The sequence below is a fragment of the Melospiza georgiana genome, chromosome 6 (assembly GCF_028018845.1).
Source record: "Melospiza georgiana isolate bMelGeo1 chromosome 6, bMelGeo1.pri, whole genome shotgun sequence".
In the NCBI taxonomy this organism is placed as follows: domain Eukaryota; kingdom Metazoa; phylum Chordata; class Aves; order Passeriformes; family Passerellidae; genus Melospiza; species Melospiza georgiana.
In genome coordinates this window covers 51,523,172-51,540,965 of record NC_080435.1, presented here as the reverse complement: position 1 = coordinate 51,540,965, position 17,794 = coordinate 51,523,172, and the positions used below count along the sequence as shown (strand labels likewise).

Here is a 17,794-nt window from a genome sequence, read left to right as displayed (position 1 = left end):
TGGAAGTGTGTCTCTGTGTGTCTCTGTGTGTGTGCTGGTGTGTATTTGCTTCCCAACCCTCTTAGTGTCTGCAAAAAGAGACATGGCAGAGAGACAATACTATCAGGTGGGAACAGTCCACAGGAGAGGGTGCGATGCATGTGAGACAGCTTGTTTTAGAAAAAGCTTGGAAAAAAAAATCTGTTGGAGAGATTAGTGGATGGATTTGTCTATAATTTTTGGAAACCTGCTGCAATGGTTCATGTAAAACTCCCCTCAAAACATCTGCAGTATTTTCCCTGAACATGATGGGCACAGGGCAGGGATGATGCTTCAGCCCGCACTCCAAATTTGTAGCTGTACACTGTTTGAACAGATGTTTTTCTTTTTATTGAAAGAGAATTTTTTAATAATGGAGCTGAGCTTTATTCTCTAACCAGCTATTGATTGGATTTTCTGTCACCAGACAGGCACAGAGAAACACAGGCACAGAAAAACTTGGTTTGTGCCCTGTTAAGCAGCTCACACGTCTGCCTGTGCACCTGCCTGTCTGCCTGTACGTGGACACACACCCAGGCACCCACACAGACCCCTGGCACACACCAGCTATGTGTGGCTGCAGTTCCATGTGACATGAGATGTAAAACCACGTCTCTTAATTTAAGATTGCTTCCCCTGGTCTAAGCCGTGATGAGGTGGGACATTTTGAATGCTGCTTTGGCTCCTTCTTTGTGTTTTGCTCAGGGACTTTTCTGCAGATGTGCCAGAGGAGTGTGGTGTTTTTACATACACCATATCATATGGCCAGACATGTCTAGGCTCTGGGAGAGGGGCAACAAAAGGATGCAATTTATGCCTTGATTGTGGCTTTTGTCAGGTTCATCTAGGCTTTTCCATTTTCCACCTGGGGTCGTGTCCAATTTACCTTATTTTCTTCCTTGCAAGTTTAAAAATAGCAGAGAGAAAAAAAGAAAATTACCCTTAGTGGTGCTTTGGAGACAACATCACCTGTGAGCTACTGCCATGTACAGGTTCTGAGGAAATGCTGAGCCTGTTTAATGCACGAGAACAAAATCCTCCTTTACCATCAGCAATGCAGATGTTTTATTTACATGGTGACAGTCCCTGTGCGTGTTTCACACTCGTGCTATGTGCAAAACTCTCCGTGCAGAATGAATGCAGAATATATAATTGAGATCTGCAGTGCAGGTGAGTGATTTCCCAGTGCTGACCCAGGAGGAAAATCGAGCCTCACACATCGTGTCAGGGATGTCCAGGCAACACAATGCTGCACGTGTGTGCCTGCTCTCCCCATCCAGATGGGATATTTGCCTCTAAGATTGCACTGCAGTTCTTGTGGTTTGCTTTCCCTTTACTGCTGATTGTGGCTATGCCCTTTGTGGCAGTCAGGGGCTCGCAGGTGTGTTTTCTCTTTGAAAATGTGATGTGGTCGATTGGATGTAGAATTCCAGAGATCAACTCCACTCTCTTGCCTCTTGCTGTGTGGGCTGAGCAAAATAGTCTCTGCACCACCTTAAGATTCTATCTATCTATCTATCTATCTATCTATCTATCTATCTATCTATCTATCTATCTATCTATCTAATCTATCTCTCTTTTTATCTTTGTTCATTTTGTGTTTGTCCGCTACTTGTAACAGTTAAGTTGAAGAGCCTCCATCTTCATTTTCAGCTTTAAATAGACCCTTTATGGAATAAAAAATACACCTAGGATCCCACAGAGAGGAGATGAAGAGACGAAATGGGAACATGTTCCTAGCAAATACAAGCTGAGTATTTTTGAACACAAGCGCTTTTTTTTCTATAACTATGAAGAGGTATCATGTACCTAATGGTGGACCCCTCCTTTTCTCCCTGCTTTTCCTTGAGGCCACTGGATATGATTTCCATCTTCATAATTTTCCACTTGATCTGATTCTGTAGGACTGTCCTGATTAGTAACAAAGAAGTAAACCTTGAAGTGGTAGTAAAGGGGAGGAGAAATCACCTGATTTGACTTTTCTTGTTGGGGCAGAATTAAGTCCCCTGGTCTGGCAACTGCACAATATTTGTCTCTTAGTGCTGGACTTGGGAGTGCTGGTGGTAATCCCTATCATCTGTCAGAGTCTCTCTTGGTCCACTCTTCTTCTCCCTTACCAATCCTTATTCTTCTGTAATACTAGGTTAACAATTTTCAGATTTCCTCAAATTTACATCTGTCCTGGGCAACATCAAATCATAGAATCATAAAACTACGATTTGAGCTCCATGGTTTGAGTTGGAACAGATGGTTTGAGTTGGAACAGATGCCCCTGCCATTGTCAGGGACACCTCAAAGACCCATCCAACCTGGTCTTGAGCACAGTTCTCTGGGTAATTTGTTCCAGTCTCTCACCACCCTCACAGTAAAGAATTTCTCTCTTAAACCTAATCTACACCTATCTCTGTGAGTTTAATTCCATTGTCCTTTGTCCTATCATCACAAATCCTGTAAAAAAAACCAACTCCCTTGTCAGCTCCTTTCAGGTACTGGAGGGCTGCTATAAGGTTTCCCCAGAGCGTCTCTTCTCCAGGGTGAGGACATAAAAAAGAACTTCTGAGGGACAGTTTCAGTTCCATCCGTTCACTGGCATCTGGTTCATACAGTTCTTCTGGTAAAATTGTTAGGTACCTTGTTAAAAGAGATAGCCTTTTTGTCCCCAGTAGCGCTGTTGGGAGGCTCCTACAGGATCCTTTTGGCCAGATGGTGAGAAATCTCCTATTTGAGATCCTCTAATCCCTTTCCACACTAGAGATGTCCTGAGTAAGATCTGGGAGGGCCTTCCTTGGTGAGAGCTTTTTGCATCTTCTTGCACACCTCAGGGCAGTGCAAAATGCATTAAATTCATTGCCAATGCAAGTATGGGATGCACCAAGGCTGGAGAGAAGGCTGTTACTCTCAGGGTAGGGTTGTGTGACAGGGCCCATGGACCTCCACATTAAAGCCCCGTGCAGTGGAGTCAAGTGATGCATTTGCTGGACTTCATGTAGTTCCTCTGTGTGATTATCTCTTTCAAAACCCATAGCAAGGCATCATGATATATAGAGGGCCAAGTGACTGCAAAGCTGTGCCCTTAGTCATGGTGAAACCACAGACACATCTCAGCATAACTTGAGATGTAGCTGCCCTGTGGTTCTACTCTAAATCCCCATTTCAAGCTGATGAATTTCTAAGCAAGGACAAATGCCCAGACAGCTCAACACTGCCATGCAATTTTTATTGTATTAGGAATATAAGATACAATTGTTAAGTCATTGGAGGGAACCTGTACTATTCTTTCCTTATTCCATGAAAAAAGCAAGCATTATTCATATCTGTTACAGTGTCAGTAGTGGTACAGCCTGCACACATAGAATCCATGTCCAACATCAGTTTCCTCATGCACAGCACACCGTCTTGCCAGAAATGCAACGTAGGTAGGATCTGGATAGCAGTTATCATACCTGCTTGTATAGTACTTCCAGAGAGACCAAAGAGTTACAAAAGTCAAACAGAGCTCCCAAAATAAAAAAAAAGTCCTTTCTTGTCCCACAAGCCACAGAGATGGCTTCTATTTAAAACCAGTCCTCACAAAACAGCACAAATTTTATCTTCAATGCTTGAAGCTCAAGTATTTACACAGGGAATTTATACTCTTCACTTGTGGTTTTGGCAAAAGCTTCACACAAATGTTTTGCACTGGTGGTCTCTTAGCCATTTAAGATAAACGCCAAAAGCAAATGCAGTCCTTGCAGACTGGAGTGCTGGATGCTGTGCCAAGGATGAAGTATCCCCATTTGCCTCACATGTGTAGCTGTCAGATCAGCATGCAGGCCTGGTTTCTGAATAGGGGCTCTCAAGGTGGAGAGACTCCCTTGGAAAATCTTGCATGTTTAGGGTCAGAAGGAGCATGGATAAATATTATTCCTTGCTGCCACAGTGTAGGTTCCTTTAGGAAATGTTTTTTCTAGGGTTGGAGGGAACACAGATAAATATTTCTGTTTGCTGCCATGGTGTTTGCATCTATCTGCAAGGTGCACACTCATGCACAGCCAGAGATGCCACCATTTAGTAAGAAAGCATTTGCCAGAAGGTACCCCACAATTAGCACACATATTTCCTGATCTAAATACAGGGGGAAACTGTGGTTTCTGATCTACCACTGTGTGGTAACTGTTGGCAAATGCCAACTTTTTAATGGCGACTACTCCACCACATTTCTTCATGTAGAAACTGGCCTTGATTAGTAGCTACCCTTTAGTTAATAACTTAGTGGCAGGAATAGTTTGAAATGGAGAGGTTGGGATTCCCAATGGATGGAAAGTGGTGCCGTTCACTCAGCTTCCATTTAAAGTCTGCTAATTTGTGCCAGCCAAAAACGTGACTCCTACATGATTCTGTGTGTGTGTGTGTCTGTATTTGTGCAGGTGTATGCTGATATTTAAGACTTGTATCTTAGTTTTTCAAAGCTACAGAGTTCAGTTTGGACTAGTGCCAGGAAGAGCAAGCACTTCCAGTGGAGCAGGAGAAAACTCTTAAATACAGCTTTTAAATGGCAGGTGATTCCTAGAGGGGTTAAAAATAAATAATAAGGTTGTAGGTTACAATATCATCTTTTAGCTACCAGGAAAAAGGTTGCTCCCTTCCTCGCAGGCTCAGTAGGGAATCAGCCTGCATAATCGGGGCATGCAAAATGCACAACTGGCCGCAACTCAAGCGGGAAGGCAGCACATGGCCGCCAAGGCTTCCTTCTGGGAGCTCGGCTCCTGGCACCTCACTGAAGCCATTTGAGCTCTAAGTCACTGCACTTTGTCCGGGCTGGTGAGTGGAGCCCACTTCAGCAGTGGCTCGGCAGAAAGGCTGCCCAGTTTTGTGTCGGCTCAGTGCATTAACACAGCCATAAAACAATTATTCCCCTTTTGATTTGGTCCCTGAGCAGGCGCTGGTGGCGACGTCCGCCGCCTCTGGCTCTGCTCCGCGCCAGGGCTGGCCATCCCCCACCTTCACCCCGCTCCATGCCCTCACAGGCCCTCAGCCTGGGTTTGCAGGTCCTCCAGGTCTCTTCTTATTCTTCCCCCACCCAGTGTGAGCCCTCAGCTGGCCCCAGAGAGGGGTTCAGAGCAAGCATGTTGAGCGTTAGGCAGCCAGCCCCCACTTCGCTTGTTTGATGCCTCCTCTGTCCCTTCAAACTTAGATCCGACTGACAGTTTTTTCTATTGTTTTTTCTCCAGGGCCGTCCAGGCCTGCAAACCTGCCGGGGGCTCCCATAGCTGCCTCCTCCCACCCTCACACATCCGTGATCACGTCACCTCTCCGCGCACTGGCCTCCCTCCCGCCCTGCCTTAGCCTGCCCTGCTGTGGTGCACGTGCAGTCTCAGTTGGCGGGACTCAGACTGAGATTCAGACTGAGACGTCAGGCACATTTGGATGTCATTGTCAGTTGTCAGGTAATAGAAATACTTTTTTTTTGTTGCTATCTGAAGGTCAGTAGTGCTGCCAAGTGATGTCATCTTTGCTGTGGGAGAGCTGCCTTTGCTGGGTCGCATGGGGAAGGCAGAGAAAATGCCCTAACCTGCCCTCCCCTCCCACTTCCCTTCCTCCTTCCCTCTCCACCCTGGAAGAGGATGGGGAATGGGAAAGGGCCTGCGACTCCCTCCATTTTCTCATCCCTCCCTTCCTGCCTGCCCACCCTCAGTTGTCACCTGCGGCCACTGCTGGGCCGTTTGTGCCATGTTGTGGAACAAATGTCTGAGACTCCTTGCAGAATGTGACACCCCAATATCGAGATTTCATCTCTTTAGGCTGTTTATTTTAAGCTTAATTGGATAGCATTTTACATCTGAGGCATTTTTATTTCCTTCTTTTTTGCCCGTCCTCCTCAGTCATTCATATTAAAGGCTCTCCTCCGCATCCATGTGCACGCAGGATGTATGTGCTCCATGCTGTTTTCTCCCTTGCTTTGAGAAAATGCTCCTTGGTAGCTCACCATGCATCCCTGGCCTCTTACCCCATCAGTTTTTCTTTTCCTTTGTTCCTTTTGGATGCCTGACTTTTATCACCACAAGGAGGGGAAAGTGAAAATGAAGGCACACCAAGCTAGCCAAAGAGAACACGGACATATTGTCACCAGACCCCATCATTTCAGACCCAGTGATCTCTTTGAAATCAGTGGGTGTTTCTGAGCATGGATCAGTTGCAAGACTCCGTCTATGATGAACTCTGGGCTGGTGAGGTGAAAATGGGGAGGGTTTAAAAGAAAATGCAGATGTGGCAAAATCCACAAATGTTTATGGACTCTCACTGTGGTGGGCCAAATCCCACAGCATTCATTCATGATAATGTGCATGTAGTTTCAATAAGGAGTTCCTGAAATGATGCTGGATAAGTAAAGAGTGAGGACCAAAGGATTCAGAGAGACAGCAATGACTGTCAGGAGTAAAGCCTTTGGGAAATGGCTCCTCATTTCTCCCCTGAAGCTGGCAAAGCTTTGTTGTGCTACCTTTTTCCTTCCACAAGCACTGGTACCACTTGGCTACAGTATGCTGTATCTCATGAGAAGGTTCCTGTACATCTCTCATTGATGTAATAAAGTGAGATATAAAGTTTTGCAAGAAATTTAAATTTGTATCTTGGAAACCTTGGGTGTTGAAAGATAAAATGTTCTCAGAAGGAGGCTAAGAGCACTCTGCAGGGTGCTGTGTAGATCCTGGGTGAAGCTCAGGGCACACAGAGAAGGCTCCCTTGCTGCCTGGAAGATGCTCAGCCTACACCCATCCACTTGCACTGGCACACAGGTTTTGATTTTTTAGCAATGTACTGTGTGGTGAGGTGCCATCAGTAAATGCAGGGTCTGGTTACATTTTTTGTCCAAGCTGATGCATGCGGTGTTGCAGAGGATGCAGTTTTAGTGAAATTCTGCTTCATCAGCCTCTGCAGGCTGACCAATGTCGAGACAGGCTCTTGCAAATGGTGAGTGTTGGATCAGAAATTCAGAAAGCTTCCCTGCCTCCTCTCCTCCCAGGAACCAGTAAATCAAACTGGAACTGGTCTCATGTTTTGCTGTCTTCTCTGCCTTCACTGGTGTAGTATGCATGTGCATGCCTTCAGGAGGCACACAGTTGTAACACTGAATTGGATACCCCAGTTCCCTCTTGCTTCTGATTGCAGCAGCTAGTGGGAATGGAAGCAAGTACACCTAAAAATGGAAAAGGAAGGAAGGAATAACTTATTGAAGAATGTGGGGAAGGTGAGGCTTTTGTACTTTGTGTACTTGGAGTTCTCACTTTGGAGTTGTGTGCTGTGAGCGTTTGGAATTGCCTGTTTGCTGGGAGAGCGGTGCCAGCTCTGTGGAGAGGGAGACCTGTTATCATGGCTTCCTGTAATTACTGCTGCAGTCTGCCACACTTAGAGAATAGGCTTTATCAAAGTGCATGCTACATGTTTATGACAGTAGCTGGTCAAGGTCTGCTTGAAAGAAACATTTTCTTCCCTTGAAAAAGGAGATTATGTCTACTTAACCCTTTCTTAGCTCCCATAGTATTCACTGTATCTGAGCCTAGGCAAGGGTTGTGCGTTCTTTCTGTCGCCCAAAATGTTTTGTGGAAATGATAAAAAAGTGAGTTCTTTGTGTTGATTAATAACCTAGTGACAATCCCTGCATTGTGCCTTTTTTTTAAATATAGACATTTACAACAGTCACTTGCTCCAGCTTTAGAGATCAGCTTGTCTCTCTGACTTGATTAGCCTTTTATTCTGTCAGCCCTGTTCTTGCTTCTGAGGAATTGGTTACTTCTTTGAACAAAAGCCATCAGCAGTTCCCGCCTCCCCTCATCCTTCATCATTTCTTACCTTTCCTGTTTTTCAGCATTTATTTAATTCAGGACCTGGAGATTTTCCATGCAGTTCTCAAGCAGACTGCTACTGATGGCTTGAAGCTGTAGCTACTCCAAAATCTTTACTGGGCACTCACAAACTGGGCCCTCAAGAGCCCCTCACAGCAGTTTGTGCTGGAGAATCCAAATGTCTGGCTGCTGGTGGGATTTGGGGTACACATGTGTGAAAACTGCATTTGGAAATCTCCGACCTAGATAAGAGTGATTGTCTGGGATGCTGAGTAGTGTTCAGTCATGCACAGAGGAAGTTGTGCTGCCTCATCCAGACCTGTTAGTGATCTTTAGAAAATGTGCTGCTGATATTTTCAGTCACAGCAAATGGTGCTGGGAGGTCTGCTTGGATGTCCACTGTGCTGCTCAGCCAGTGCTGATTGTGGTCTTCTGTGTCTTTCTTCAATTCGTTGTGTCCAAGGCACCCCAGGATGAGGAATTTGCAAGTAAAGGTCCATGTTTTTTCATGTGACTTCAAAAAAAATCTCTACCACTGGTTCAATCTCTCTCGGTCTATTTATTTATTTATATATTTTGCCCCAGAAGCTTTTGTCAGTTGAATTGGGTTCTCCCGTTCAAATGTTTTTAGTGCCTATTTAATTAGAAGTTGGAATAGAGTAATGAAATTCACAGGGTTATGTAGCTTGGACCTAAAATATGGATGGGCAAAGCATTCATTTTGCTTTACCCCTTGCCAGATTAGGGTGCTTTTTTGAGCCTGCTTTTTATTTCATTTCAATGAATTGCAACTGCTCAGAGTAACTGTAAAACACACACAGTTTTTTTTTTTTTGCATAACAGAGACATGCAAATGATTGTTGAGAGACATAATTATGTAAAGAAAAGTATATGTCTGTGTGCATGCACACATACACTGCAATGCTTTTTGTGGGGCTATTTTTTCACAATACATCTTCATAAGGCTCTTTTTATGATGCTGATTTATTAATATTGTACATTAAGGCTTAAATTGTCAAAGCTGCCTAAGAGATTTGGATGCCCATTTCCCATTAAAGTTAACGAGAAATGAGCATTGAAAATCTCAGCACAGAAGTGCATGGCACTTTACAGTGTGTTCTCCAAAGAAAAAAGTCCCTGCCTTGAAGATACTGTGGTGCAAAAGCCCCAGGAAGAGGATCGTAATCAGCATAAGACAAAGGGGATTGTAATGGCACAGAGAATAATTAATCCCCTGTGCCTGCATTCACATATATACCTGGTCCCAATTCTTTGGACCTGGGCCTACAAATGAGGGTTTTATATACCCCTGTAAAGATAATTAAATCTGTCCAGTACACATATATTCATCTAAGCAGTGAAACTGCTTCCTTCCCACATGTAGGCTGATGGAAGGAGGTGGAAAGCAATTATGATACTTAGCTGCATGTATAAAAACAGCAAGTGGGCATGGACAGCAGTGATTAATGGACAGGGCTGTGAAATTTAAGGTCTAAAATAGAGGAAGGCATGGGGCCATATCTTGGAAGAGAGGAACAAGCTCCTGCTAATTCAAGGAATCAGCTGTGTTAGTCATTAGGACATTCTGAAAATCACAGTCATCTTGTAAAGTTAATATCAATTTACTTGGCTACTGAAATTCTACTTACTGCTTCATTTAACTAGTCTGGTGTTTTCTTGGCAGAGGTTAAGGTGACAGTAAAGATAAAAGCAGTCCCTGTAACTAAATCATAGGTTTTAAAAGAATACTTTTTCCTCCATCTATTATATCACCGTGTTCATTTTATGTTGGTTTTATAACTGGAGTCAGCCAATGAGAAGAGCCAGATTAGACCACCCTGCTGTAAAAAGCTTGATGCAATTAATACAGTCTGTCTAGAAAGAAGTATTATTTCAAAAAGTTTTATGTTAATGATATGGTATGCACTCGGCACGTTTCTTACTTGAACAAGAAGCAAGCTTTTGTTCACTCCAGCCTGGGTTTTATTAGCACAGGAGGATCAATGGAAAACAAAACAGTAATCAGAGCAGAAAATAAAAACTCATCCAGCAAAAACCTTCTAACTCATCATGTCCCAGGAAAATGACTGATACTCTACTCTTCATTTTTTGCTGTGTGGAGTTTCAAAAAAAAGGAAAAAAAAAAGAAAAAAAAAGATGCAAAAAAATTGATTTCTCTTCAGCACTGAGGCTTTTTTGAGAGGAGAAAGAGGAATTTGGTATAAGTGTCAGAGGACAGACAAAGATCTACAGTTTCCCTGAGAGCCTTTGTAAATGTATCTTTTCATTTTGCTGCATAAATAAGAGGTTTGCATAAAATACTGGCTAACATTCAGGAGACATGCCCCTATGAGTCGTGTATTTATTTATTTTAGTGAAATATTTAATGCATGCTATAGTAGAATTGACTTTGTGGACAGTACTTACAGAGTGCAGGGATGTGTGAGAGATGTATACACTAAAAAGAGTAGTGCATCAGTCTGACTGCGTGCATCCATCTTTACACCTATCTATCAATCTCTGTGTTCATTCACCTATCCAAGTATTAAAATCATGTGTGACCTGCTGTCTAGGCAGCTCCCTGTCTCACTAGATATGAAAATCAGATCCAAACTCAAAATAAGGGGATTTAACACAGACTGTTTTTTTGACTGAATAGTGTGTTTGCCAAGAGGCAGCAAAGAGACCTTAAAATTGCAAAGAGGTGACTAAAATGAGGGTGCTGCATGGGGCAGGGTCGCTGGCACCGAGAGCATGGCTGTGGCTTTGTTCTAGACAGATGGCTGATCACTATAACTTTGTAAGTCCTAATTATGTCAAGTTAAGAACCAGCAGGAGCAATAGTGATATTTAAAGGTTCTTTAAGGCGGATGCTTGCCATTTCCAGACATCCCAGCAAAAAAAGAAAAGCCCTTAATTGCAATATTAATGGGTGGAACTGAATCTGGTAGTCTTGGTAGGAAAAGGTGCAAGGCAACGTTGCCTGCAGTAAGGACAATGGTTCCAACATTGAGAGAGTTAACTCGATCACATACCACTACACTGAGCCCGAGAGTCTGAACTCTTCAAACGCTCCAAATGGAGAGCTAAATCAAAGAATCCTGTTTCAAATCCATCCAAGATGTTGCTGTTTTTCTCCTCTGACAGGAGAAGCATTTGGAAGTGCAGTTTCTTTCTTTTTTTTATAGCTGTCTTAAAAAGGAGTTTGGATGTTTAGCACAGCTGGTGCTCATTACATTATGCACTATCAATAAAATAGCATGTGTAATTAATTTTTAATGCAGTGCTGTATGCAGCGCTTTAAAGCAGTTACTGTATGGGGAGAGCCGACACCGGTCACTGACATCAGAAATATTGAAATAGAGGGCTAGATTTTGCATTTTTAAAGGGTGCATGTGAGAGTGGGGGAAGGGTAATTCCCAGCCAGCAATTCTCTGGCCACAATCAAATTTAAAAATATAGGAACAAGATGGATGAAGGTGATTTTATAATTTGTTTATTGGAACGAATGAATTTTTGTCCTTTTGGAGTTTGCTGAGTGATAGCTGAATTAGGAGAGGTGACTTCAGAATATAGATAAGGACCAAGGGAGCACATAGCAACAGATCTGTATTTGTTAATGCACAAACAGGCTTTGGTGGTATCAGGTGGGAGATGAGGTAAAAAGGGAGCTTATGGAAAAGCAAGGGAAGGACATTTCTGTTCTATCTCATTGAAGAGTTTTTTTTTCCTTTTCATTGCAGGGCTTCTTTCTCATGCCTTGTGTCTTCTTGTTCCCATTAGTAATAACCCAATTTTCCCCCCCTTGCTCCATTAAACATTTGGGAGTACTGGTAGTTTGGAAGGCAGAGAGTAGCTTGGTTACAGAGGCACCACTGATGACATGGTTTATGCTGCTCTGACAGAAGACCCAAACAAATTAGGGTCTTCTTTTTGCGTGGCAGTACTTTCCACCAGACACCAGCATAAGTGAAGACTGCTTTAATTAGGCAGTGTAGGAAAGGTTTGGGCACCACCATGGCTCTCAGCAGCCATTCTGTCCAGAAACACCTTGGTTGACTGAAGGAGGAGCAGATCTCTTTTTGAAGCTGTAGCATGGTGTGTGTCCGTGCTCAGCAAAGGGATGGGAATGGCTTTCATGCTTCTGCAGCAGAGGAACTGCCAGGGACGGTTTGCAGGATGGGACCAGCCTCTTCCCTGCTGCCGCTGTTCTCCCACCCATTTTCAGAGAGTTAAATGCCTCTTGGTGAACACTTCCTAAAAAGAGAAGAAATCAACTGCAGGAAGAGAAGGAAGGAAGCAATCACCTAAAAAGCAGCAAAATTAGGGGTAGTACTTGTCAGGTGCCTTGCTTTTTGGTTGGGCAATGCACCAGCTTCCTAAAGCTGATTATTTTTTTAAATACACGTGCACAAGGCATAAATGTTTGCAATTATTCTTTCTTTCTCTCAGCAAATTGCCATTCATTTGTACATAACATATGCTAAACAGTTCACTTGCACAGCCTCACCTGGCATATTCAGGATGGAGTTTCCTCCTGCCCCTTCAGCAGTAGCTTTTTGTCATCACTTTTCTTCTCGCTTTCTGTCAGATTTGTGCGGATGTGTTTGTGTGCCTGAGCCAGGAAGTGAATTGGCCTGTTCAGTTTGTGAGAACAGAGATAAACCTCTCGTGCACAAATATAATGCTCAGTGTCAAAGGAAGTAGGGCAAACTATGGTGTATGGTGTAGGTAGTAGTGATGAGAACTGCTTTTTAGTTCACAAGCCAGAATGGGAAAGGTGGAGGGAACAACGAGGTGTTGTACATTTTGTAGTGAAATCACCTAATTTTATTTTATTTGTTTTAGAGGAATTGGATCATTTATTCCTGGGGTGGCTCAGGTTTAAGCCAGAGAACTGCAAAAAAAGTAGCATGTGTCCCTCCAGAGCTAATTCAGAGGACCTCTGCTTTTTTGTTTTCTGAATGCTTCATAAAAATAGATGAAAGGAAGTGTTCTATGCTCAGATGGGATGCTTTATGCTCAGAATGGGATTTGAGTCAAAGAAGCCATGCTGATGCATCTTGTGTGTGCCCCACTGTGTTCCTGTGTTCTGCATGTTGGTCCTCCTTTGTGCTGAGCAGTAAAGAGCTGAGCAACTGTTAGCAACATACCTTTTTATGCTGTTTGCCTTCTTTTGGACAGGCTTTTTCCAAGAATTTTTGCAGTACATACAGAAATCTGGTAGGCTAGTGTATGGTACATGCCTTTGGTATCTTTATTTTCTTCTTTTTTTTGTCTTTGATCAAGCCATTTCTCTGGGCCCCTGTTAATGTAACTTGCCATAGCACAGCCTGGGCAAGCCAGGTTCAATGAGACACTAAAAATTGCACTTGGAAGGAAGCAGGCAAAAATCCCACATAGGAAGGCTTGCATTTTTTATGAATTCAGCTGTATGAGTCAGAGGTCCTGGGACTTCAGGAATGAGGTTAATGCAGGCACTAAGCAAGGAGATGGGGAGACAGTCACTGGAATTGTGCTATGAAATTGTGCCTTCTAAATGTCTTTGCTATGAACATAAAGGGCCTCTGGTTAGAGAAGAGCTGGTTTGCACAACATACCTGCAGCTTTAATTCTTGTTTAAACCTCACCTGGCTATTTGAAGCCGACTGTAAATGTATTATTATCAGTACATCCCCTTGGCAATGTGAGAGGAGCATCCCATCCTTCCTGTGTGTCAGGCTGGCTCCTCACATGTCCTGTATTGACCTAGATTATTTCACGTGAGGCAGGGATCTAAACCTGATCCTTACATCTCTTCCATGGCTGCGTGACAAACGTGGAGCTGCCAGGGTGTGCTGTGCCATGCCAACAGTCCACTGGGAGATGGGTTAGGGGCTGCCCAGGGATGCTTGGCCGAGCATCTTCCTGTGAGGTGTTTTCTGACTTCAGTGCTGTTATACTGCTCTGCCAGTGGTGAACATGGCCTGTGGAATTCCAGGATGTACAGAGATTTAAGCAAGAGTCAGAGTGTTGTTGGGAAATGCATATAATTTACAACTGTCCATGGTGATGAGAGCAAAACCCAAAACTTCATGGAATCTCCTAAGACCTCGGTATAGCAGCAGTGCCTTCTACCTTCTGTTCACAGGGGAATTATTTTTTTCAGTTTGCATCTTCTAACAGAGTTTTGGTTTATTTTTTCATCTCTTCTGTTTGAATAGGGAGAGAATAAGTTAACTTGTTATGGCACAGACAGGCTTATAATGTAAAGTATGTCCAAAAATTGGATCTGAGTGTTTATGGATTGATTAATCCAAATCCTTTATAAAAATGTGTGAACTGTCGATTAAACAGGGAACAGGAGCATTGTGGACATGCAGTGAGTACAAGACTAGTGAGTAACTTTACCTTTCTGTAAAATCTAATTCAAAAAACATCAATCTTTCTCTGTTTTTTTTTCCCTTCAAATGGAACTAATTCCTCTACTGTAAATTTGAAGTAGAATCTTAAAAGCTCCAGAGTCTATTGAAACCAAACACTTCACTGTCATTATCAATAGATACATAGAATAGTTGTAAAATGATCCTCTGAGATTGCTGTAAACTCCTTCCCAATTTCCTTCACACTTTCCCTGCCCATTTTCCATGAAGAGTGCAGTGAAAGCTGCATCCATCCTGCTCCTGCCTCAATCACCACTGTCACTATTCATTAGTGCAGTTGAGCACACTCATAAATGTCTGAGCTCTTCCCATATTTAGAGCTCTCTAGCCAGCAAATCTCCCCTTCTGCTCTTCCTTTTCGAGAAAAAACACAGTGGTCAGGGTTTGAGGTAGCACTTGAGATATAATTTTAATTCAGTGACCTGGTATCATCCAGAGCTGTAAGGGGGAAAAAGAGTGTGGGAGACAGTACCATCGGTGCCTAAGTAATTTGCTCCTTACCCTTTCTGTCTAAGTTTGTCAGGCTGTGTCTTGTGATTATAGACTGAGATTTCTTAAATTTGTATTCTCCTTAATAGGTAAAGATGAGTGAAAGCTGTTTTTCACTTTCTCCTCAATCTTCCTTCACACGTGTCTTTGCTCTCTGGGACAGGCTGGCACTGCTGGGGAGGTATTTCCCAGGGGATTTCATTGCCCCAGGGTTAGCTTTCTCCATCTCCACAGCAGCATGGAGCTGTAGTGCATATAGCTCCCTCCCAGCAAGCCTCAGTGAGTCACCATCCTGCTTGCTGGCTCTCTGATGGGAACAGGATGCACTGTCCCAGGCCACTCTGTCCATGGAGCTTCTGCCCATCTGCACCTTTCCCTTCTCCTGCTCTGCCCTAGACATTCATATTTCTTTCTTATTTTATATATAACATTTCAATTTTTCCATCAGGTAGGTCCTTCATTCATTGCTGTCACTGCCAGTAGTCCCTGAAGTCATAATTACAGCACTTTTTTTCTAAAAAACAAGTCCAAAGTGAAATTGTTCTTTTTAGTAATTCTTTTTTTTAAACTTCACATTTTTTAAAATGGAAATGACTGCTGAAAATAAACTCAGTTTGCAATGTACAGACTTACTGAGCCAGCATGAATTCCCTTAATAAGCTGGGGTATGTGTGTGTGCGTGCACGTGTGTGTTTTCCCCCCTTAGACCTTGGAATAAGAGTGCTGTCTCTTTAAATCTTAACTCAAACTTTACTGGCGATTTTACAGAGCCTGGTTTCATTTATAGTGGAGCCAGACTTGCTGTGTGAGAGCCGTCCGCATGCTGGAATTAGTCTTAAGCTCGCTTCTGTGGCGTTGCCAAATTCCATGTTTGTGTTTTATTTAGAATTCTTTTCACGGCCAGTCGAATCTGTTCAGGCACACATAGGCAGTGTTGCGCCCCATGGAGAAAATAAGCAAGTTTGCGTTTTCTTTGGCATAGGCCATGGCCACAAAAGACTGCGGTCTAAAGAAACATTTTTTAAAAGCTATTTTAACCCATAACAGATGTATAAAGTAGGCACACACATGCCAGCTTCCTTAGTTTTAATTAAAAAATAATTATGGCTTTAATGGGATGCTAGTGACAAATTTGGATGAATGGTGGGTGACATTATCTCAAGGCTTGCTTCAACTTATAAATTAGTACATTTCTCTTGGCCAGTGGTACAGATAAAATTAAATGAAGGAGCAGATTAATATTTCTTAAAGTTACATTGAACCAAATGAAAAATCCAATCAAATAAAAAAGCATGGTCCCTTCCTCCCTCTCTTCCTCAGATCTCCATTTGCATGAGATCACAGAACACAGAGGAAAGGTTATTTTCTCTGGCTGATAATTGCTCTGGCCAACCATAAACTGGACTTAGGTTTTCAAGATTACTCTCTCTTTTGTAATTTTGCATTGGTAGCCACATTGCCAAATTATTGTGATTAATGTCAGCAGGTGCTTCCATTTATAACCACATCTAACCAGCTAACACAGTACCTTCGAGCCAGGAAATCTTAAATATAAACCCAACCCTACATGTTGCATGTTGCAATGGTTCTCTCTCCATACCTTGGCTAACTGGTGGTGATGCTGGCTGAGATTTCTCACATCTTTAGGCTATTTTCAATTTGGGGCTTTTAAGGCTCACCAGAACTGGGCTAGATGCACAGGCTTGCACAGGTAGCAACAGTTTATATTTATGAAGAAATAAACAAAGGAGTAATAAACATGTAATGAGCTAACCCCAGATGGTATCTCTGCTGTTATTAGTCAGGTGTATGTAGAGTTGAGGAAGGAAGATGGAAGGATCAGCATGAGTGGCTCTGGATATTGAAGGAGAGGTTGGATGGGTTCACTGGAAAATGTGTCTTCCTCCTTCCCATGCATCCCACCCATGGACACCCTGAACAGATGCTGAGAACAAAGGCGATAAAGCAGCACAGCTTTTTAAGACATGCAGCAGAATCACATTTCCTCCAGACCTGCTTGTCCCACCCTCGTGCTCTCCAGCAGCCCAGCGTGGGATGGGGCTTTCTGGATGAGAGCAGATGATCAGCTTTATGATCTATGGCACCAGCAGATGAGGATCATTTTGGTTTTGGATGGCAAAACCCTGTTTCCTGTTCTCCAACATATTCTTTCATAAAACTTCTCATCTGCTTAACATTTAGCTCCCATTGTAGAAGACAACCCTGGAATGCTGCTGATACATGTACTCTAGATGGTGGGAACTCTGCTTCACTCAGGCAGTGCTAGTTTTCTCTAATGAATATGTTGAAATGTTTCCTTAATAAAAAATTAAAGTGACTTTTGGAAAAAAGCAGATTAAGGAAAGAGGGAGAGTATCAGGTGCTTAGTGGATAGCTGTGCACCTTCCCCATGATCAGTCCATTCATCTTGTGGCTTACAAATGTTTTGCTTCTAATTTCCATGCAAATGTGGCAGGGTCTCCCACCCTGCTCACTTAAAGCTATCTGCCATGTTAAGCTGGGGAAATCCAGCAAGAGGAAGCTGCTCTGCTTGGTTTGAGACAAATCTGCAGAATCTGAGCTCTTCAGGACAATCCATTTGATCCCTCAGGGATGGCAGTGTCTCTTCTTGGCATGCAGGATGTCCATTGCCTGAAGCTGAACCAAGCCAGTCTCTCTAAAGATACAATTCTTAGGCTTTCTTTAACTGTAGCAAAAGAAAGGTTTTCCTTTGTCAATCAAATGAGAATTTCTGTGGTAAAATTTCCCTGAGCTTGAATTCCTCATGAGTGAAAATGAAGCTCCAGCATTAAAAACATGAGTCATGCAGTGCACATGAGACTAATTTTTTGCATTCCTGGAATTTTTGGAAGGGAAACATTACATTCATGATAATCCTTTCAATTATACCTTATTGCTAAAATAATCCATGAGGCATTCTGCAGTAGAGCCCTCTGCTATTTAGTTACAGTTGAGGCTTTGAAAATAGCACCTGAAAGCTTTTAGACTCCTGTGTGTCAGTATCTTAATTTTCTTTTTTTGTTG

The 17,794-nt window shown here is 42.9% G+C and overlaps 1 protein-coding gene across 4 annotated transcripts in view; it reads left to right on the top strand.

Moving 5' to 3' along the window:
- Positions 1–17,794, top strand: part of BCL11B (BCL11 transcription factor B) — a 96,959-nt gene that overhangs the window by 37,992 nt on the left and 41,173 nt on the right. For 3 of the 4 annotated variants that reach the window (XM_058025724.1, XM_058025720.1, XM_058025721.1), the window contains exon 3: positions 5,229–5,444. The exons of the other annotated variant lie outside the window; for it this stretch is intronic. In XM_058025724.1, coding sequence (XP_057881707.1) covers positions 5,229–5,444 — 216 coding nt within the window. The remainder of the gene's footprint in view (positions 1–5,228; positions 5,445–17,794) is intronic. 4 annotated transcript variants of the gene reach the window in all.